Here is a 24,220-nt window from a genome sequence, read left to right on the forward strand (position 1 = left end):
AAGAGCATATTTTTTTGCAAAAAGTACAACTGTAAAAATGAAATAAAATGAAGTTTCAGATGAATAAATTACAAAAAAGAAAAAAGAAAAAAAAGTTTAAATTATAAAAAAAAATATACATAAATTTTAGGTTTAAATAGATAATTATATAAAAATATATTTATAGTTTGATAAAAAAAAAATTATATTAATATAGACAAATTTGTACTTTTTTATTTTTCTAAAAAATAAATAAAAAAAATAATGACTTATTTCTCTTTAATATTTTTTTTTTTATAATATAAAAAATAAATAAATATGATTATCAATATGATTTCGTTCTGAAGTTTTTTGTAATGCTTCATACATATGAAGGATAATATAATTTATTCTTCTACATTTTCTTCGTTATATAAATCTCCTTGTAGTATTCTAATTACACCATTATTTTTAATTAAATCTTCTGAAATTACGCTAACATAATCATATTTACAATTAGGGCAACTTTCATCAGTATTGGATTTTTCAGTTAAACAATTTGGACATTTTAATCTAGCGACTATAAAATCCAAATTTCCTTCATCTTCTAAATTTTGTAAATCTATATCATTTCCTATTGAAATTCCATCTATTAAAATTTGAGGCAAGATAACTCCATTTTCATTAACGAGCAATAACTGATCATTCTTCCATTTAGTATATAGCTCCGTATCTTTTAAGTCTATGAATATAAATTATTATAATATGAGAAATGCATTATATGGTGTGTTAAAAGAAAAAAAAAATTCTTACTTTTTGCTGTGCTTGTATCCCTGTTGGAATCTATTACAAAATATACATACTTTTTACAGTTTAATAAATTTTGTGCTCTTAATGATGAAAAAAACGATGCCTTTATTCCTCCAAGTGATGTTGTTATTAAAACAATTTCTGCTTCTTGCACTAAAATAGTTAATTTTTTTTATTTTTAGCTTGTTTAATATAGTTTTAAATTTTATTATTGTAAATTTTTTTTTTTTCATTTACTTAATAAGGTTTCATTTTGCTCTAAAAAAAAAAAAAAGAAAATTTTGAATATATTTTTAATTAAGCAATTAAGAAATTTTATAATATTTTTTAAAATTATTTTTAAACTTACCATTATTGTTATAATCATTACTTGTAAATTTTGTTTGTTCATTAAATCCAATTTCTTTAGAATCCATTATTCATAAACGTGTATTAATGAAAACGTATTTGAGATACTTTAGATATTTTACTTTTCAACTAAAAAAATAAATTATAATATTTGTTATATCACACAAAGGAAAAAAATATAATGTAAATTATTAGCAAATAATTCTTTTTTTAATTTAAAATTAGAATGGAAAATTGACAATTTTTGTATTTTTAGATGTAGAAAAAAATAAAATTTTTGTAAACTTACATTTTTTAAAACTCAAAATATTTCAAGATTTTGGAAATTTTTGTTTTTCTTATTTTGAAACAATACATATATATATATATATATATATATATATATATATATATATATATATATATATTTATATACTAAATTATATGTAACAAAATTGTCATCTATAAAATAAATATTTTAAATAAATTTTAATTATTTCTAGTATATTATATTTTACAAGTTTTATATTACTATGTGTATGAAAAAGGAAAATATAAACGAAAACACTTTTTGGTATTTATCTGAAAAATAATTTATCAATCAAATAAAAAAAAAGGAGAGTTTTTCTATATGTTGTAATATTTTTAAAATGCTACCATTTGGAGTAATTTTCTCATTTTTTATTAATTTATATAAAAATAAAAAAATGTATATACCGTATATAATTTCCTCATATTATCTATTATTTACTTGAAGTCAATGCTTTTTTTGTTTTTTTAAATTTTAAATTCTTTATGTATGGTTATTGGTATAAATAACATCATAACATGAAATTCAATTTTATAACACATTCTAAGAAAATATAAATTTTTAACTAGTAATGTAAAATTTTTGTCTTTAGGAAAAAATAATTAATAAAAAAATAAATGTTGTTTCTCATTTTTTTTTTATTTCTTTTTTAGGGTTTTAATAATATATTTTGCTGCAATATTTATCAAGTTTTGATCATAGTGAAAAATAACTTAAAAAAAAATAAATAAATAAAAGCATATTATTTTAAAGGTAGTGGAAATTTCAACGAAATTTATTGCATTTGACATGAAAATTTTTTTTTTTTATTCATTCTATCATTTTTTTTTTCTTTTTGTGTGTGCGTGCTCTTTCCTTTTTATTAATATTTAAAAATTCGTATTTTTTTTTTCTTTAATCTTTTGATTGAATTTACATTGAGTAGTTAACACATTTTTCCAATGTACAATTTTAACAAAATATTTTTAGGAACTTTTTGTGTTTTTCCTTTACTTTATAAAAACTTTTTGTGAATTCTTATATTTACTAATTTATAATGAATTATAAAATTTAAGATGTTATTCTGAAAATATAAGTATTTTTGGAACATTTATATATTATTTTTTTAATTTAGAAAAAATCTTTTTGCCAAAAATATTTTAAATTACTTTTTTCAAAGTAGAGAAGGAAAAAAAGTATATATTATATATATATGTATATATGTATAAAATAAAGATAATTACATTTAGCTGTATTTATAATTAAAAAAAATGCTTTATATTTTATTATAGAAATTTAAAAATAAAAAAATCAAGTATAATTAAAATTTAAGAATGGAGTAAAGTAATTACCGTCTCTAAAACTATTCTTATAATTTATTTATATAAAATAACTATTTTAATGCAATTTTAAATAAATATAAATATTCTTTATTAATTAAATAAATATGAATTTCAACGATGGTTTAGACAAAAACAATAAGAGTTATATCCATCTATTCTTCTTTTAATATTATTGGGAAATTTTTTATTTATAAGACTAATTAATTAGATAAAAAAAAAAATTGTTTATAATTCTAAATTTTTACAAAAGCAAAAATAGTATTTTTTTTTCTTTTGAATCTACAGCTAAAAAAAAGAAGATATTAAACTATTTCCTATTAAATAATTATTTAAATTATTGACATAACTGTTAAAATCGATCTAATACTAAATTATTAGTAATTATGACAAATATTTATTATTTATTTATCTATCTATCATTATTCTCATAACTTTGATTAATATAGTAAAAGCTTCCTACTATTTTAATTATATTTATAAATTAAAATTTTCATTATTCCAAATAATACATACAGTATTATTAATTATATTTATTATTTATTAAAATTGTTATTCACTAATTATATATGGAACACATATAATTCTTTGTATTTTTTATTTATTTCTTAATTAAAATGTAACACATTTTCGAATATAAACTGAAAAAAAAAAAAAAATTTAATAAAATAAGTAAATATTAGAAATTTAAATTATCTTAAGATTAAAATAACAAAATATAAATAAATTATACAGATAAAGTTGAAAAAAAAAATTTTTTTTATTTAAAAAAGTATATATATATATAATTTTTTTTCTTTGTGTAGAGAAAACTGTCATAAAAAGTTGATCAATTTCAATTATTTAAAAAAAAACTAAAAGTTATAGTAAAATAAACATATATCTATTAAAATATAATATTAAATATAAAAGTAAATAAAATATACGTATTCATAAAAGGATGGATAAATTAATCCATTGTTCTTTATATATTTAAAATAACACTTAAAATTACTCCAATAATAATAAAAAAATAAAATTACATAATTGAATAATAAGAATTTAAGATAATATTTAAATTTACTAGGGAAAAAAAAAAAGTAATGTATATAAGGGGATTAGTAACATTAAAAGTAAATGGTTTAAAATTAGATTGATGAAAATTAAAAAAAAATATATATGGATATAAAAATCATATATGTTTTGTTATATTCTCATTTTAAGTTTTGCGAATAAATTAAATAAAAAATGGAACTACACAAAGAAGAAGTGTATGATAGGGCAAATATAAATATTAATGTGGTAGTTAATGATAATATAAAAGAAGTAATTATAAAAAATCTTAAAAATAACATAAAAGACAAAAATATTAGAATAAACAGCTATGATTATAACAGCATTAATAAAATAAATTATTTTACCAAGGACTCTACAAATTCTGAAAGTAACATGCTACATTTTTGGATAAAAAAAATAAAAATTATTACATCAGTTATTGTTTTTTGTATTGATTGGCAAAACATAATTAATATTAATCAAAATGATTTGAGTAAAGAATGCCATAGAGACAAATATATCAAAGATATAAAGAAAGAAAATGAAAATGATGAAGAAATAAATTTAAATGAGAATAATACAAATGAAGAAATTTTGAATAATAAAGTTTTAGATAAATCTAGTATTCAAAATACTGAATTTATGAATGATATAAACAATGATTTAATTAAAAAAATAGATGAGATTAATAAAATAATTATAAAAAGAAAAAAAATGTGTAAAATAATTTTATTAGTTATATTACCAGAAAATGCAAAAAATACGGAAGAATATATCAAGCACGTTACTTTGTTGAATTCTCAAAATATAAATGCTATATTTATCACTTTAGGTTTAAAAGAAATACATAATAAAATAAAAAAATTAGAAAATTTGTTAAGAGATTGTATTAATTCATTCTTTAAACAATATATAGTTAGTTATGAAAGTAAAAGTAGTAAAAATCTTATGTGTTTTTTTAATTATAATTTTAAGAAAGCTTATATATTAGAAATGCTAGAAAAATATGATGAAAGTATGAAAATATATGTAAATTTATGCAAAATATTTTACGAAAATATAGGGAAAAAATTATTTTCTGATATCATAAAATTTTTTGAATATGTTATCTTTTTTAATTCTATTAGCATAAGGATGATATATATATATTTACATTTTAAAGATGTTAAGAAAAGTATTCACCACATATATACACATAATAAAATAATTTTTTTAGCACTAATAAATAAAAAATATGAGAATGAAAAAAATAATAAATTGTTAGAAATTATAAATGTTTTTAATATAACGTGTAGTCATGATTTTGTAAACTACATAAAATATTCTGAATTTGATGATATAAAACTTAAAAAGACAATAATATTAAAAGAAGAAGGACTGAGTGAAATAATTTATATTTTATATGATAAGATAATTAAGGAATATCTTTATTATAATTTAATTTCATGTGTATATTTTTATTTTTATAGAATTATTAAAAATATTAACATTAATATTCACGATGTAGCTACATATGGACTTTATTGTTGTTTTTGTATTTATTATAAAATTAGAGCACTTAAAAAAAGAAAAAGATTAATTAATGAATTTAGAAACTTTAAATTTGATAGTTATTTTAAAATTGCTTCTATTTCTTATTTATATGATTTCATTTTGAATTTTTTAATTGAAATTTTTCACATTATAAGTCTAAATAATATTTATAATTTATCTGTAGTCATTATTTATTTTTTATGTATGATATATTATGAAAAAAAAAATTACATATTTTGCTTATATTTATTGTTGCAGTTTTTTAACCATGAAGATCATTTTTTTATATTAACTTCAGTTAATACAGAAATTTTAAAGAATCAAAAATGTGACATATATGATTTTTATGCATCTCTAGAAAAATTTAAAGAAGAGAAAAGTTATCTTAGAAATAGGTAATTTATTTTATTTAAAATATAAGTATATATATATATATATATATATATATAACATTCACTACATATGTTTATTATTTGCTTTTCAGAAGAGGAAATTACTATGAATGTTTGATATTTCTGGTAGTAAATTGCTTAGGATTTTTATTAAGTTATGAAAAAGTAGAAATAAGTATAGATAAAAATATTTTAAATAATGAAAAATTCAATATAGCATATTATGAAAATTTATTTATTATTATTTGTTTTGAGTATTTGAATATTTTAATAAGTAATAATAAACAAAAGGAGCAAACTGAATTTATTGAATTTATTATTGGATACATTAAATTCATAAATAAAAATATCTGTTTTAATAAGGAATTAGACATATCAATTTCTAATATTTACATAAATTTGTACTATTTAATTGATGAGAATAATATTAAAATTTTTTTAGAAATAAAAAATACAAGCTACATTAATTTTATTTTATTACCTTTTATTGGGATTTCAATAAATAATAAACTATCATATTTTAAGTTAACTTTTTCAAACATTTATGAAGGCATTTTTTTTTCATATGCAGAATCTATAAATTATGAGAACATTGATGAATTAATTTTATTTGAATATTCATATAGGGAAAAAGGATTAATTCATGAAGATAACTATATAAATGATCAAAATTTGACAAAGGAAACGAATATAAAGAATGATGGAAAGCTGTTTTTGAACAAAGAAAATTTAGTTAGTTTATATATATGTAATAAAAAAGAAAATGAAATTGATATTAATCATATTGAATTATATCTGTATATTTATAATCAAATTATAAAAATAAAAATAAATAAAATTTTTACCTATTTCCTAAGGAGAGAATATTTAGAAAAACTAATCATTTCAGAAGTAAGAAAATCAATAAAAACAAATAATAATATTTCTTTAGATAATGATGATACTAAAAGCTATATTAATATAATATCTGATAGTTCTATGTTAAAAAATTCTTTTGAAGAATCTAGTGTGAAATATGATGACGTACTTAAAGAAAAAGAAATAAAAAGTGATATGAAATATGTTGATTTAAAAAGTATTAATAAAGACGATAAAAAAATATTTGAAATAAGGAATATTAATGAAATAGGTAAAGCACATTTTTATAGATTGAAGAAAGGGATATATTTAAATAAATATAAAAATAAAATTATCTTTAATAAAAATAAATATTTCTATAAAAATTTATTAATGAAATATGTAAATTATTTTGTTTATTCAAATAAGAATATTTTATATTTAAATGAATATAATATTTCCTATATTTTTATTAAATGCTCAAAATACATACAAAATTTTGAATTATATTTTTCATTTACGACAGAAGATATAGAAAATTTAAATTTTTATTTATTAACAAAAAAAAAAAATATAATAGGCTTTCAAAAAATAGAAAGCAAAGAAAAAGTTAAATTCACTGGAGATAAAAACATGTGCAAATTATTTCAAGGAAGAAATAAAATGGCAAGTTATTCTAATTGTGTAAATTCTAATATAAAGCCATTAAAAAATAAATTTAATATGAAAGATGTCAATTATATGAGTAATACTTGTGAAAATGCTAATAGTGTTAATAATGATAATAATAACAGTAATGATGATGATTGTGACAATGACGATAATGATAGTGACAACGATAATAATTCGTATAATGAATATAGTTGCAGTGATATAAATGAAAATGAAAAATCTCTAAATAATATAACCAGTGTATTAATTAAAAATAATGAAATAGATGAATTCATTATTGATAGAAACTTTCATAAATTATTAACCGATGGTTTAAACAAAGAAATAGATGAATTGTGCAGTAAAACAGAAAGTAATTTATTTTTTTTTGAAATTAATCTAAATAAAAAAAAAGGAAATAAAGAAAAAAAAATTAAAAAATTGTACGGGAGAAGCAATTTTTGTAATAAATGCTATATATCATATGAAATTAGAAAAAAAAAAAATTCTAATAAGACCTTTTCATTTTATTCAAACCAAAAGGAAAAATTAATATGTATACCATTTCTTTTACATCCAAGAAATTCAAAAAATATAAATATAAATTTTGAATTTTTTTTCAAAAATATCTACTTTCAGGATACTTTAAATTATTCAGTGAAATACTCTGTTGAACCATCTATAATAACAATAGTAACAAAAATGAAAACATTAGATGGTAAAGATGAAATGAAAGAAAATATGGAAAATGGTTCAAAAAATAAAATTAATAGTATTAATGATTCATTTAAATTGTTGAAAAATCCCTCTGAAGAAAAAAATTATAACAACATTGATACACTTAATGATGTTGACCAAAAATTTTATAATAATTTAAAGTATTATTATATATATATATATAGTAATAATGTAAATAATATAATCATCAAAAATATAACAGATAGAAAGTTAAGTGATGTAATTCAAATAAAATATAAAAGTACATATTGCGATTTAATAAAAACTAATAATAAAAACATAAATATAAATTATCAATTTAATTATAAAAATTTACTTTTCCCATTTAATAAAATATTTAAAGAAGTAACTTTTATTTATTCGATAAAGCTACCGCACGATGATTTAAGAAATGTAAAAGAAATAGATTTCATAAAAGAACAAAAAAAAAGTAAAATAAAGATAGAACTAATTTACTCTAAAATTGTAAGATATAATGAAACTTTTATTGTTGAATCTATTATAACAAATGAAACAAATATTACTGAAGAGGTAGTTATTTTTTTATATGATAAGCAAAAGAGAAAAAAGAAAGTATATCATGACAACAATAGTTTGGAGCAAACAAAGCAAAATAGGAAAATTCAGGATACTAAAAAAAAAAAAGTGCAAGAAAATAAAAACACATTTGGAAGTAGTTCAGAGTCTCCTTTTTCTGATGATTTAGAAAAATTAGCTAATCAAGATTACTCTTTATCAGTTGATGAAAATGATAATTCTGAAAAGAAATATATAATAACAGGTATTAAAATAATGAAGAATATTTTATTGCCTTATCAAACACTTCGATTAAAATGGTCTTTTATTGCATTTACACATGGCTTTGTAAAATTACCTAATGTATTAATCAAAAGAAAAACAAAAATAAAAAATAATATAAATGTTTTTTCATCACCAAATATTGAATTATTCGTAATATGATTATTCTATTATTTTTCATACCTTTATGTTTATGTTTTTATTACTTCTGTATTTTTTTTTTTTTTCCTTTTTCATTTTACATTTTTCTTTTTTCTCTTCATGTATTCAACATAATTACTTTTTTTATAGTTTTTTATTCCTTTTTTTTTTTTTGTTTTTTTTAAATATTTTCATATTATGACATACATAATTTTTCTTTTATTTTGTAAAACATATAATAAAAGAAAAAAAATGCAAATTTGACAAATATACATTTTTGAATTTTAATCAACTTTTGTAATAATTTAAAATAAATTTTTTAATGTTTTTTTAAACGTACCTACTTTTTCTTTTTTTTTTTTTTATTACAATGCTATAAATAATAATTAAATAAAAGAATTTGTCACAATTATTTTTAAAATTTCAAAAAAAAAAAAAAAAATAGAATATAATGCAATATTATATTTGAATTTGTATATTAATAATTAAAAGAAAATTTTTAGATTGCATATCTTTTTATAAAGATTGAAAGATTTTGTGGAATACTTTATTTAATTTATCTTAATCTTAATTTTAAAACTTTTTAAAAAGAATCAATACAACTTTAATTAAAAATCTGGACATAAATAAAAAAATATTAATAAATAAAAGCGTTTATATGTGAATAATAATAATTTCATGCATTATTACCTATAATAAGCATTTTTTTTTTTTATCTACTTGACGTTTTGTTTTTCTTAATTTATCTTATTTTTATAAATATTGTAAATAAAATGCCACAATGGGGTGCAGGTAATTCTAGAGCTATAGAAGCAAGACTAAGAAAAAAAATGGAAAAAGACAGAAAACAAAGAGAAATTGAAGAAAAAAAATTAGAAGAGTACTGGAGAGATGATGACAAAAAGGTCCAAGCAAAAATACAAAGAAAAGTAATTTTATTTATATATTTAATGAGAATAATTGACATAAATGAATTTTTATTTAATTTTTTTTTTTTCTTTTCCTTTTTTCATTGAGATGGAAGCTGAAAGTAAAAGACAACAAAAACTAGATAAAAAAAAAGAATTAAAAGCTTTATATGGAGAAGAAGAAAAATCAATGAAATCTAATAAAGAAAGTGTAAACATTTATATGCTTTTATATTTCTATGAGAAAAAAAAATTCTTACTCAAAAATATGAATATATAACTTTATATTTTTGTAATAAATTAGTACAGTTTCCTAAAATAGTTAAAATATAAATTACTTTTTTACTATTTAGAAAACGACTAACACAAAAGTTTCTCAAGCAGAAATATTACAAAGGTTAATTGAAGAGAAAAAGAAGGAGTTGGAAGAAGAAAAAAAAAAAAAAGTTAAAATAAAAAAATTAAGAACAAAAAATATAGATAGCATAAAAATATAAAAAAATAAGAAAAAAAAAAAAAAATTAATTTTTCAGGAATTATTATTATTTGAAATTTATTGCTAATAATCGTTTAATTATTTTTTTTTAGAATAATATGAATGTGCATGAAATGGAATTGGAAGAAAATATAAACCATATACGAAGAGATGAAATGAATAATTGCGATGAATATATAAATGGTAACAAAATATAAAAATAAAGAAAAATAATAAAACACACATAGTTGTTTATTTCTAGTTTTATAATATTAATTTTACTTTGGTACAACTTAAAGCTTAAGTTATTAAAAAAAAATTATTTTTTCTATTTTTTTTTATCTTAGCAACTGGAATTGATAATGTTATATCAGCATTAGAGAATATATCTTTTGATAAAACTAAAAAAGTCAAAGTTGTAAGTTTAAAATATTTGTAATTTTTTTTATTTTTTTAAAAACTTTTTATATATTTTTATTAATTTCTTTTTAAGGCTTATAAAAAATTTGAGGAAGAAAATTTACCAATTGTTAAAGAAGAATATAAAGGATTAAAATTATCTCAGTATAAGCAAATATTGTGGAAACAGGTATAAATATAAAATTTGTATAAATTAAAATTATAATAATTTTTTTTAGTTAAAAAAAAATTTAAGTAATTAAAGTATGGTTATATTAGCATATTACATATATTTTCTTTCTTTTATGCAGTTCAAAAAATCTCCCGATAATCCCATGAATCAGAAAGATTGAAATAAATGTAGTGGAATGAAAGGAAAAAAATAAAATATTATTTAACATCAAAAGTTTTCATTTTATTCTATATCCTATGATGTATTTTTTTTGTTTTGTTTTCATTTAAATAAAAGTAGCTAAAATAAAAAAAGAATTTAATAACTAAAATATGCTCATATATAAATATATATGTACTAGTTTGCTTATTGTTGATTTTCATATGCATTCACCATATTTTTTTATTTTTTTTATTTAAATTTTTTTGAATTATAAATTTTTATAAAAAGTAAATAGGAAAAATAGGAAAAAATTTAGTATAAAAATATAAGCATATTATTGAATTACATTAAGAAAGAATAAAAAAAACATAAAAAAAAAAAATAAATAAAACTTAAAATTCTACAAATATATTATTTTAATAAAGTTAACACGATCAAAAAATTGAATATATATAAAAAAATATTAAAAAATTAATATAACTAAATTATAATAAAATTAAAGAAGAAAATATTTTAAGCATATTATAATTAAAATATAGTTCATATTAAAAAAAACGGTACAATTAAAGAAATAACAAAAATAAAAAAATATATCATATTAAATAAGAGAATAAAAAAATAGTTTTTAATTACTCGAATTAACACAACATAGAATAATTGTTTTTAAGTATAATTTCAATAAAAGAAAAAGTATTAACTTCATAAAAAGAGATATTGATATAAAAAAAAAAGAACAAAAAAAAAAAAAAAATATATATATATATATATATAAAGGGAGATTTCACTTTAAAGAAATTACGTTTTAATTGAAAAATTCTGTTTAATTTATATATATATAAATATTTATATTTATATTTTTTTTTAAATGGAAAGGCTGTTATCTTCTATAGGAAGGTTAAGTGTAGTTGCAGGAGGTTTGAGTTTAATTCCGTATACCTTTATTTATGATGTAGATGGGGGAGAAAGATGTGTTATGTTCAATCGTTTTGGAGGAGTAAGTGAAAATACTTATGGAGAAGGAAGTCATTTTTACTTTCCTTGGTTTCAAACTCCATACATTTACGATATAAAAATGAAGCCAAAAGTAATTAATACAACTACAGGAACAAGAGATTTGCAAATTGTTACAATAAGTTTAAGGTTATTATTCAGACCTCATACCCAACATTTACCTTACTTACACAGCACTCTGGGACCAGATTATGATGAAAGAGTTTTACCATCAATTGGTAACGAAGTTCTAAAAGCTGTTGTTGCAAAATATAATGCAGAATCATTACTAACACAAAGAGATAAAATTTCTAAGGAAATAAGAGAAAATATTACAGCAAGAGCTAAGCATTTTAATATTATGCTAGATGATGTAGCTATCACTCACTTGAGTTATGGAAAGGAATTTGCTAAGGCTATAGAAGATAAGCAAGTGGCACAGCAGGAAAGTGAAAGAGTAAAATTTATTGTTGCAAAAACAGAACAAGAAAAAATTGCTGCAGTTATTAAGGCTCAAGGGGAAGCAGAAGCTGCTAAATTAATTTCTACAGCAGTTAAAGAGTATGGTAATAGCTTAATAGAAATTAGAAAATTAGAAGCAGCTAAAGAAATAGCCGAAAACTTAAGTAAATCAAAAAATGTTACATATTTTCCCTCTAGTTCAAACATATTATTAAACCCTAAAAATTTATAAAAAAAAAATAAAATATGATGATGAATTAAAAAAGAAAAGTAATTAGTTATTATCATTGCAACTATTATATTCCATATGTGCGAAAATATTCTTTAAAATAATTAGTGTATTAATTAATAAGAAACATAAAAAAAAATATTTTAAATTTTACATAAATATAATACCTATATAAGACGATATATAAAATATAATACAATATATAAATGATATTTTTTATGAATTATATTCGCTATGAATTTAAGAATTAATGAAAGAAAGTTTTGCATTACTTTTAGCAAAACTACTCATAATTATATTTTATTTATTTATACATTTAATTAATATCAGAAATATGTTAATAAATTTTTCATTATATATATAACATTATTAATAGTTAATAAATATATATTTTTGTTCGATTAAATGATAAATAACAAGAAATAATATTTTTAAAATATGGGCTTTTATTTTTTATTAATTTTTGAAATAATACACTTTTTAATATAAATTTTTTTTTAAATAATATTCTCCATGAAATATACTTATTTAAATTTAATAAATGTATTTTTAAGGTTTTATTAATACATGTTACCTACATTTATACTCTTTAATATTTTATTTATTCATTTAAATTATGTTTTATTTTATTTTTTTTTTCATATATTTTTGGTCAATATATTTTAAAAGTAGTATTTACTTAATATAACAAAATATTTTTAAGAATTTGTAAAGCAAAAAAAAAAAAAAATTGTTAAAAAAAGGTAATTTTATGTAAGACTCTTTTTTCTTTTGATCCATGATCTATTATAATACTTCATTTATTAATGATTTATTTTGTAGTTAATTTTTATAAATGATAAAATATGAGTGTATTCAAAAGTTAAAGTAATAAATAAGAAAATCAATACATTCATACATTATACAGAAAATGTTCTACATTACTTATTTTGTATTCTTTTAAATAATCAAAGACACATTTCATTTTTAGAACTTTTCATTTAAATAATATATCAGAATAAAAGATATATAGAGTTTTGGGGGAATTCAATTACAAACTGTGAAATTTTCAAATTGTCTAAATTGCTATTCATAATAATATGATCATGTATGTTATCACGATGTATGAAATTCAAATAAAAAAATAAATAAGCATATAACGTTTTCAAAGAATAAAATACCTAGAAAAGAAAATTAAAAAATAATATATATTTATATATGTTTAATTAATTTATAATTTTAAGAAAAATTTTAGTGAATATACTTTTTGTAAGAAATAATGGATGAAAATAATAATCTGTAACTTATAAAATTAGAGATAGTAAACAAATGATGATTTTTTTTTTTTTTTCAGAATTAACACTCTAATAGGAATGGGAGGATTTACTCAGGTAGTATGAATTAATATAAATATAGAAGGAACAAATGCATAAGGGAGTAAAACATCATATAAATGTAGAGAGCAAAAATAAGCGGATACTTGCAATTTCGAATTTATTATAAAAAACGAAACATGAATAATTATATACCCATTATAAGAAATAATAAATAAATATACACTAATTTAATTCTTTTACTTTTTTAATATAAAAACATGTTAATTCTTTTGCTATGTAATAGTATAATGTAAACGATAGTTTATGAATTTAGTTAAAAAATTAATTATAAAATTAAATTTTTATTCAAGAAAAAGAATATAAGACAAGTCGCGTTTTAAAAAGCAACAATTTTAAAGAAAATTAGTACAGATTACATTAACTTTTTTTATATAATTATAATAATTTGATAGTTTAATATAAAGAAAGTCATTTTAACTGTAAGTAGATTACTCTTATTCGTTATACCATGTATTAAGTATAGATAAAAAATTTTTTTTTTCTAATAATTATATTGAATGTAATCATTCCATTTTAATGTATTTCCTAAGTTTACTATATAAATTTAATTAAAATAAAAATTCTTAAATAAAATTAACTCCCTTGAAAATTTTTATGTTTTCATTACTTCAAAAAAAAAAAAAAAAATGATACAGTTATAATAGAAAAAAAAATTTTATTTATATTATTATATCAAAAAAAATTATTTATGAATAAAAGAAATTTAGATTCAGTGAATTTTAAAGATAATTATGTTTGTGAATTTATGAAATTCGTAGTCAATAAAGAAAAAAATATTATAAATGAAACTAATGGATGAAATAGAAATAACCTAAATTTTATTGATTTTTCTTTAGCTAATAACAAATTATATTTGAAAAGTAGCAATGAAAATAAATATAAATATGAATTTATATAAAAAAAACGTCTTTGAACATTTTAAAAATTTTTTGTAAAGATTAACCTGGAAAAAATTTTAGAAAATTTCATTTACCTGTTATTATTTTTATACCTTTAAGTAAAAATTATGGAAAATTATTAATTTTATCATATGATTATATATCTAAAACCAAATTGAAAGAATTTAGCAACTACGTTAGTACTAATATTGATAAATTTATAGATGAAACAATAGAGAGTATCCTATAGTAAAGTGAGATAAATTTAGTGTTCATGAAGTAAACTTTTATAAATTTATTGAATAATACACATATATATATATATATATATTTTCAATTTTTTTCTTTTATTTAAATTTTTCCTTTTCTTTTTTAATCTATAGTATATTAGTGGAGCTTTTAAGTAGCATCTCTATTGTTCGTTACCTTCAAAAAAGGATGCTGATTTCATGACTTAATTTTAATATTTCTACAATAATTATTTATTTGGAAGGAAATTGATGCATACTGACAAAAGAGAAGATTGTTATCTGAAATATATCAATACTTTCCTATATGTGTTTCACATCTATAAATTTTCATACATGTGAAAAACCTATTTAAAAAAATTTTTACAGAGATATAATTTTTATATCTTAGGAGAATATAATATATTATTTAATATGCCCTTATTGAGCTTAATCTATTTACATAATGAAAAAAGTTATCCATTTGCATAGTATATGAATAAATTATATTAGCAAAAATTGAATCATTTTATTATGTAGATATATATGTTGTTAATTTTGGAGAATATACTATGAAGTATAAAATAAAATAAAAGAATTGTTATTAAAAAAATATGATTTAGATGAAAATTCAAAATTAATATAATATACTTGACTAAAATATTGGTCATAAAATTATTTTTTATGGAACCAAAAAAAGGACAAGATAAAAATAAATAAATTCAAAATTTTATATAAAAATATAAAGTATCTATTTTTTGTGGTCATATTATTATATATCTTAGGAATTTTATTTTTTTTATTTTTTTTTACATTTGATTCTTTAGAAAGTACAAAATTAAAGAAATAAATATAGTTAAAATTATTTTTCTTAGTGAAAATTTAAGAAGAAACATAAAAAATGTTTAAGATATCTATAAAAAGAATAATAATAGATACATATAGATTTGTAAGTATTAGCCATGCAAAAATGTGTAAATTTAATGCACACTTAATAAGAGATGAGGTAACTAATTTATTCTACAAAGATAAAATTTAGTTCTCTATGACACTTATTGATTAATAGAGAAATAATGAGAACAAAAAAACATATAAAAAACCATTTTTTGAAATAATATCTGTACATTGTAAAGTATTAAGATGAAATAAAAAACATGTGTAAAATGCTTTTTAAATATTATTGAGTAAAATTAGATAACACCTTATTAGATTTATGGATAAAATGAAAACTAAATAAAATCGTATGCATTTATGGAAAAGAAATAAAATTTCTTAAATATTTTAAGATATGATAATTCTTCAAAAAATATACAACGTTTATGTATGATTATAATTATTTGAAGTATTACTAGAACGATTTTCAATTAAATTTAATAACATTATATTTAGCTTTATAAAATGATAAAAAAAAAATGTATCAGTAAAGTTATACTATCAAATTAGAATAAGTAAACTATAACATAGTGGTAATGGAAAATTTCTTTTAGAACATTAAATAAATTAAAAATAATTACAAATAATAAATATAATACCAATATATATATATATCTTTAGTAAAATAAAAAAAAAAAATATAACATTATTTTAAAATATATTATAATGTTTCTAGAGAATTATGAATTTTATGCTAGTCAGAATTTTTTTTTTAATATGGTTAATATTTTAAAAACATTTAGAAGACAAAAAATATGTAATTTCATCTTTTTTCAAAATTTTTTTGTGTATTTTTATATTCATGTAAAAGACTTTATATACTCAATAAGTAGATTATTTATGTGACAAAGAGTGTTTACATTTCATTTAGGGTAAAGTTTAATAATTTTAATAATTTAAAAAAGTTTACCAACCATTAAAAGAAAAAAGACAAACCATGGTTATTTTATATTATTCCTTATTATTTCACAATTAAAAGACATATAAGGAAACTAATTAAAACTTTTTATTTTTCTTAGAATAGGCTTTACTAAAATTTTTTAGAAATTTATGCCATTTGCAATTATTTTGTACCACATGTAATTTTTAAGATGCCATAATTATTTAAATTTATTTTATTATTATATATATATGTATATATATTGAAATTTCCAATTAATTTATAAATAAAATGAGTATTTAAATAACGGTTATAAATATAATCAAAACAATATTTTAAAAGGATTTTTGCGTCATCTTATTCCCATTTCACTATAGAAAGAATAATGAAAACTAATTATATTTAGAAATTTTTTGAATTTATTAAAATTTATTAAAGGAACAGCCGTCCTTATTTTACATTCATATATTATTAACAGAATATGGAACAAAATTTATAAAATTTGAAGATGAAGCAAAATATCTTATTAATAATATATATGATCAATATCCAGTAGCAGAAAATTCAATAAAAGACAATTAAAATTATTTCCTTTATTATTTATTTAACAAAATGTTATTATATCATATATATTAATTTATACTAAACTCTAAAAAAACAAATATTATTTATTAATTATTTAATAAAATTATAAATGGCGTAGAAAATATGGAAGTAGAAAACTTGATTTTTCAAAATGGAATAGAAAAATGGAAAATTTGAAGTAAGAAATGAAGAAAATAACTTAAAAATAAGTATATGGATATATATTTATATGTAAATACTTCATTTAATTCCCTTAAATTGGAAAAAAATAATGAATCCAAATATATGAATATATTATGTTCTACTAGAGACAATATTGATGAGAATTACAATCACAATGAAATAATTAAAGAGGGAAACTTTCATAGAAAAAAGAAATTTTAAAAAAAATCAGTGAAAAGTGAAAAACAATTTCATAGGATTTATAAGTAAAATAAAAATCAAAAATGATCATTAGTATTTTTACACTAAAAAATAAAAATGATATAATAGAAATTTAGGTTATGAAGCATATGGAAGCACATATAGTACTAATGATATTAAAAAAAATATATTTCTATAAATGTAAAATAAGTTATTGATATAGAAATAATATAAAAATGATAAAAGCATGTAAACCCTCATATATTTAATTTATTAAAAAATTAAAATGAATATTCACATTAAACTTTAATTATTTATAAAAAATAATGTTACTTACTTGAAGGAGATAAATGGAATTCATGATTTCTTTAATAATATATTCATTTTTTTTAATTTTTCCATTTAGCTAAAATATTTGAATAATAAATAAAAGATTTGCTAAAAATGTAGTTTTATGAACATAAATTTTATTCATTATTAACCTATAAATATTCCATAAAATATGAAAAAAAAAAAAAAATGCAAGACACTGAAATTTTGAAAATAAATTATCATTATCTCAAAAATTAAATTATGTGGAACTTTTATTTTTTGAAGTAGACACAACTGCTGATATATATAACATTTATGTAGTAACTATTATTTTTAATATTAAACATTTAATTTTAAATAAAAATTTTATATTATAAAGTCAAAAACATTTATAAAAATTTATGTGGGATATTTAAGTTAGTAAAGCTTTATTATTCAAAATAATTAAAGGGGATATTAACTATGTTCTTTAAAATGTATGGCAAATGCTTATATAATTTCCTTTTATAAAAATTTTATTGTATTCCATAACTTCTTTTTATATTTTATTTTTTCAACATACATAGAAAATTTATAATTTTTAATATTTTTTCTTATTCTTTCATTTTGCATTAACTTTTTTCTTCCAACCTTTAATGATTGCTGAAATATATTTTTTTTATTTTTAAATTACATCTATATATTTATATTTAAAAAAGTTTTATGCATATTAAGTTTTTACATTACATTTTTTAATTAACTGGGTCGCATTTTCTTTTTTTAATGCTTTAAAATTTATTATTTACTATTGTTTTTAACATTTTTATTTGATATACTTTTATTTTTTTAAAAAAATTTCCATTACAAAAGTAAAAAAATAACAAAAATATATATTTATATATGTAAATATAATTGTACAGGAAGATAAATTGGATTTACATTTTAAAAAGTTAAGATTAATAAATTTTTACAAAATTAAAAAAAATATAAAAGTATAAAAATAGTATTGTCCTAAAGATATTTATATATATGTATAGTACTTTAAGTCATAGTATAAGATAAAATAACTTCAAACGTGTGCATTAAAAAAAAAAAAAATACAGTAGAATATGTTAAATTTTAAGATATGTTTTATAAAAGTATAAAAAATGTATTTATATATTCGTTAAAATTAAAAATGAAATTTTTTTAATAAATTTTTTTTTAATAAAATTTAAGGATATGTTTTTATATTTAACAAAAAAGAAAATTTAATTATTTTATAAATAAAATATTGAAAATTTAAAAGAAAATATTTAAGGCAAATTGTTTTAATATAACAAAAAATTACATAATTCTTAATAAGATTTGGTTTATGTGAAAGATAAAAAAAAAAAAATATATATATTATATATATATATATATGCATATGTATATGAAAAACTAAAAAAAACATGATCTCCATAAACATCGAATCATACTTAGAAAGTAATTAAAAAAAGTAAATAAATGAGTGTATTTTAAAATAGTTTTTCATTTGCTTATATTTATTAAATTATTTTATTGTTAGATGAAATATTAGTAATAACAAATGATAGTAGAATTTTTACTGGAAAATTAAAAGGATTTGACCAAACAACAAATATAATACTTAGTAACTGCTTTGAAAGAATATATAAAGATTCATTAGAAAAAATAAGTTTAGGTTTATATATAATTAGAGGGGATACAGTGTAAATTATAAAAATTATATTTTAATTTTTTTTTTTATTAATCTGAATATTTGAATTACATTAGTTATAATTTTACATAAAAGTTATAGCTCTATCTTTTTATAATTTTTTAAACTATAATTTATTTTGAAATTTTTTAAAATATTCTTTTTTAGAACTTTAATTGGAGAGATTGACGAAGATGTAGATAAAAATATTTTACATGACAAAATTAAGCCTGAAACTTTAAAGCCAGTAAAATAAAAATAAAATTAAATATATATTACTTTCTTTTTTTTTAGTCTTTAATATGTTAATCATTTTATTCTTTAAAAATATTAAGATTTGATGTTAAAATTTTATATTTTTCATAAAAAATATTGAGATTATAAATAGATTAACTATATAAATTTAATGATTAATTTTTTGTAATGATTGGGATTTTTTTTTTTTTTAGATTGTGCACTAGTTTTTATTTTATTAAAATTATTTATTTAGTAAAAGTTTAATGAATACTTAGAAAAGAGTTTAAATGAATAATAAAATAATAGAAAAATTTTTGAAGATTTAAAGATTTTTATAGAAAAAAAAAAAAAATATGAAATAACTATTTATATAAATAGTAAATAAAAAAAGAAAGAAGGAAAATTTTTATTGTAAAAAGGATGTTAAAAAAAAAAAAAAATTCAAAAATAAGCAATAGGTAAATTAATTTTAATTATTTTATAGACAAAAAAAGAAAAAAATTTTAAATTAATTTAATTATACATAAAAATGATAAAAATACTTTTAAAAATTATGGAAGTAAATATATTACACAATTAATCAATTATAGAAAGAAAAAAAAAAAAAACATAAGGAGGATAACATTTAAAATTCATTTTATGTGTATGCATAAATTTCTATAAAGCTTTTGCTTTTGTTTTGTATATTTTTTTTATTTTTATTTATTTTAAATTTTTTCTATTATTTTATTTTTTTTATATTTATATTTCATGTTTTTAATTTCTTATAATATTATAAAATTTCCTTTTTCCTTTTTATTATATTAATTTTAAAAATTTATTTAAAATTTTTTATATTTTATATTTTTAAATAAATAAAGGTCTCTTATTTGTTTTATTTAATAAAGAAAAATATGCTACTGCTCAGATGTAAAATAAGTAGAAAAATAAATTTAATATAAAAATAACCATTATTTTTTCTTTGAACATGAATTCAGAATATCGAATAAAATTCTAAAATTGAAGTATGGAATGTTGAATTATTAAACATTTCTAACTATATTTATATTAAAAAAACAATTAATAACATATTTGTATTCTTTTGCAACTTTATTTGCTTGGTGGATCATGGTCATGTCTGAAATATATGCATTACCAAGTTCATCTTTTACTAAGTCAATAGAATATTTTTGTAAATTAGATTTTTGGTTAAGAAAATTAATTAAATCTACCGTTTTTTTAATACAATTTTTATTCTCACTGCTGTCTGTTATGCACGGATTTTTATTTATAAAATTGTCCTTAGAAGTATTATGTAAATGAAATGAAGATTCTTCATTTTTTGAAAAGCAAGAAAATTTTATATCTTGATTATTATCAGTAGGACAAGTATTAGCTTTTTCTTCTGAATTTTGTTCATATATTGATTTTTCTTTTTCATCAATTTGATTTATTCTATTTATGCAGTAAGTAATTGCGTATTCATCTTCTACTGGTATATTGTTATACCAAAAAATTGCAGATCCTTGAATAGGCTTAATTGATAAATTATAATAAGGAAAAATTGTTTCTCCATCATTATTAACATCATTTAAATAAATTAAAAATGTTGCTCTTCTAAATGATCCATCATGGTGCATGTTGAAGTAATTATTTTCTTCGTATTTAACTATAGCTAATGGTTCAAGATAACATAAAGGTATTTTAACTAAGTTACATATTGTATTTTCTAATTCTATTATACTTTCGTCTTTTGTATAAACGATTGAATTGTCATAATCCATTTGATTTTCCTCAATTATTGAGCGGCTTCTAATGGTATATAAAAAAACAGTTGAACTTGTTCTATTTGATGAATTTGCTATTTTGTAATTTTCTTGTTTATCTGTTATATATCCAATTGATGTTTTGCTTTTTTTATATTTGTTATTACAAAGTGATAATATTTTTTCTATTGTTCTCTTATCAACTACGTTATAAATTATACACATGTTTTGAGGATTTAACTTAATTTTAAAAAAAACTTTTGTATTATTATTATTTGCTTTATTTTCATCTATCTCATCATTTTCCATTTCGTTACTTAAATACAAAAGGTATGAAGAGTATTTTTTATAAAAATCAATGTTTTTGCTATTTATTACTTTTTTCACTATTGTTTGTATATCATCACTGTATTTTATTTCGTTATCATATAATGTAATGCCAAATTCGTCTTTTTCTTTTTGTATTTCATTTTTTTGTGATATTTCACTTTTTTTTATATCTTCAAATTCTACTTTTTCATTCATTTCTATTTTCACAATATTTTTGTTTTGATTACTGTAATTGTATGTATCACTTGAATTTTTGATAATTTTTTTTAGTTCCATTTTTATTTTTTCTAATTATAATACAATTTTTTTTTTTTTTAATAATTTCTTTTCGGTTGTATATATTATTTTGTTTTTTTTAATTCCTAATAAAAAAATTGTTTATTATTTTAATTTTTCATTTAATGAAAATAAAAATTATGTATACCTTTTATAGATTGTATCTATTTTCCTTTTCTTTTTATCAATTATACTAAAAATATCCTTTTTATTTGTTCCTTTTTTTTTGGTTATATCTATAAATCTTTTTTTTTTTTTTTATATGAACTATTTATTTTTTATTCAATATCATAGTTAAGAAAATAACTTAAAGTATTCTAAAAAAATTAGATATATTATCTGTTAGTTTAATAAAGTCACCATATATTTTTTTTTTTATTCCTTCATTTTTTGTACATACGTTATCATAAGCATGCATTAAAAAATCATTACTTATATTTTCTTTTGTATTTTTTACAGCATTGGAGTGTGCTCTTTTCTTAGCTAAATTTTCATTTAGTGTTACACGTTTACTCCTCATAAGTTTTTTTATTTTTTCTCTTTCTAGTTTTTCAATGAATATATTTTTTTTTGCATCCTTTTTAATATATTCCTTTTCTTTTTTTTCATTTATATTTTTTTTTTTTATTTCTTCATGTAAAATTTTTTTTATCTTTTCTTCGTTTAGTATTTCTTTTATAGTTTCTTCATTTAAGATTTCTCTTATAATTTCTTTTAAATTTTGTTCTTTTATTTCTTTATATATCTTTTCATTTTTTTCCTTTTTAAAATTTTTTTCTTTTAAATCTTTTGCTATAATTTCTTTTTTTGTTTCTTCCAAGTATTCTTTGTTAAAATTTTCAATTTTCGTTATTTCTCTTTTAATATCTTTAAAATTTTCTTTTAAATCAACTATCTTATTTGTATACTTTTTTATTTTTTCATTTGATTTTTCTTTTTTTATGCATTTCAAATTTTCTTCGTTAAAATTTTTTTTCATGGTTCCTCTATTTAGGTTTTCCTTTTCAAAAATTTGGAAAGTTTCTAAGTTACCTACCATCATAATTTCTTTTTCTATTTGTTTGTGATTTTCTTTCTTTAAATCTTCTATCATCATAATTTCTATTTCTATTTTCTTGCAATTTTCTCTCTTTGAGTCTTCTATCATCATAATTTCTTTTTCTATTTCTTTATAATTTTCTTTCTTTAAATCTTCTATCATCATAATTTCTATTTCTATTTTCTTGCAATTTTCTCTCTTTGAGTCTTCTATCATCATAATTTCTTTTTCTATTTCTTTATAATTTTCTCTCTTTGAGTCCTCTATAATCATAATTTCTTTTTCTATTTTCTTGCAATTTTCTCTCTTTAAATCTTCTATCATCATAATTTCTATTTCTATTTTCTTGCAATTTTCTCTCTTTGAGTCTTCTATCATCATAATTTCTTTTTCTATTTCTTTATAATTTTCTCTCTTTAAGTCTTCTATCATCATAATTTCTTTTTCTATTTCTTTATAATTTTCTTTCTTTAAATCTTCTGTCATCATAATTTCTATTTCTATATTTTTGTGATTTTCTCTCTTTGAGTCCTCTATAATCATAATTTCTTTTTCTATTTCTTTATAATTTTCTTTCTTTAAATCTTCTATCATCATAATTTCTATTTCTATATTTTTGTGATTTTCTCTCTTTAAGTCCTCTATAATCATAATTTCTTTTTCTATTTCTTTATAATTTTCTTTCTTTAAATCTTCTATCATCATAATTTCTATT

The 24,220-nt window shown here is 17.8% G+C and overlaps 7 protein-coding genes across 7 annotated transcripts in view; 4 read left to right on the top strand and 3 right to left on the bottom strand.

Annotated features, from left to right (window-relative positions):
* Positions 1–365: 365 nt before the first annotated feature.
* On the bottom strand, positions 366–1,184 carry PRELSG_1311300 (conserved Plasmodium protein, unknown function; the record flags this gene model as incomplete). Its single annotated transcript, XM_028678635.1, has 4 exons — positions 366–700; positions 772–912; positions 1,006–1,026; positions 1,118–1,184. 4 exons carry the CDS (start codon positions 1,182–1,184, stop codon positions 366–368), a joined length of 564 nt encoding a protein of 187 aa, XP_028535761.1.
* A 2,767-nt stretch (positions 1,185–3,951) lies between these two features.
* Positions 3,952–8,870, top strand: PRELSG_1311400 (conserved Plasmodium protein, unknown function; the record flags this gene model as incomplete). The annotated part of the gene is made up of 2 exons (XM_028678636.1): positions 3,952–5,687; positions 5,777–8,870. The coding sequence occupies 2 exons, from the start codon at positions 3,952–3,954 to the stop codon at positions 8,868–8,870; spliced, it is 4,830 nt and encodes a 1,609-aa protein (XP_028535762.1).
* Positions 8,871–9,622: 752 nt separating this feature from the next.
* On the top strand, positions 9,623–10,984 carry PRELSG_1311500 (conserved protein, unknown function; the record flags this gene model as incomplete). The annotated part of the gene is made up of 7 exons (XM_028678637.1): positions 9,623–9,778; positions 9,867–9,968; positions 10,111–10,203; positions 10,346–10,436; positions 10,580–10,650; positions 10,726–10,821; positions 10,943–10,984. 7 exons carry the CDS (start codon positions 9,623–9,625, stop codon positions 10,982–10,984), a joined length of 651 nt encoding a protein of 216 aa, XP_028535763.1.
* An 846-nt stretch (positions 10,985–11,830) lies between these two features.
* On the top strand, positions 11,831–12,649 carry PRELSG_1311600 (prohibitin, putative; the record flags this gene model as incomplete). The annotated part of the gene is made up of 1 exon (XM_028678638.1): positions 11,831–12,649. The coding sequence occupies one exon, from the start codon at positions 11,831–11,833 to the stop codon at positions 12,647–12,649; it is 819 nt and encodes a 272-aa protein (XP_028535764.1).
* Positions 12,650–19,612: 6,963 nt separating this feature from the next.
* LSM8 (U6 snRNA-associated Sm-like protein LSm8, putative) lies at positions 19,613–20,339 on the top strand (the record flags this gene model as incomplete). The annotated part of the gene is made up of 4 exons (XM_028678639.1): positions 19,613–19,646; positions 19,729–19,891; positions 20,047–20,125; positions 20,328–20,339. 4 exons carry the CDS (start codon positions 19,613–19,615, stop codon positions 20,337–20,339), a joined length of 288 nt encoding a protein of 95 aa, XP_028535765.1.
* Positions 20,340–21,137: 798 nt separating this feature from the next.
* Positions 21,138–22,466, bottom strand: PRELSG_1311800 (prolyl 4-hydroxylase subunit alpha, putative; the record flags this gene model as incomplete). Its single annotated transcript, XM_028678640.1, has 1 exon — positions 21,138–22,466. The coding sequence occupies one exon, from the start codon at positions 22,464–22,466 to the stop codon at positions 21,138–21,140; it is 1,329 nt and encodes a 442-aa protein (XP_028535766.1).
* Positions 22,467–22,773: 307 nt separating this feature from the next.
* The window catches only part of PRELSG_1311900 (conserved Plasmodium protein, unknown function), a gene marked incomplete at both ends in the record, with an annotated part of 3,184 nt that continues 1,737 nt past the window's right edge, over positions 22,774–24,220 (bottom strand). Inside the window, 1 exon segment of the mRNA XM_028678641.1 lies at positions 22,774–24,220. This exon segment is cut by the window's right edge and continues 365 nt beyond it. Within this exon segment, the coding sequence (XP_028535767.1) occupies positions 22,774–24,220 (1,447 nt within the window).

The sequence above is a fragment of the Plasmodium relictum genome, assembly GCF_900005765.1.
Source record: "Plasmodium relictum strain SGS1 genome assembly, chromosome: 13".
Classification (NCBI taxonomy): domain Eukaryota; phylum Apicomplexa; class Aconoidasida; order Haemosporida; family Plasmodiidae; genus Plasmodium; species Plasmodium relictum.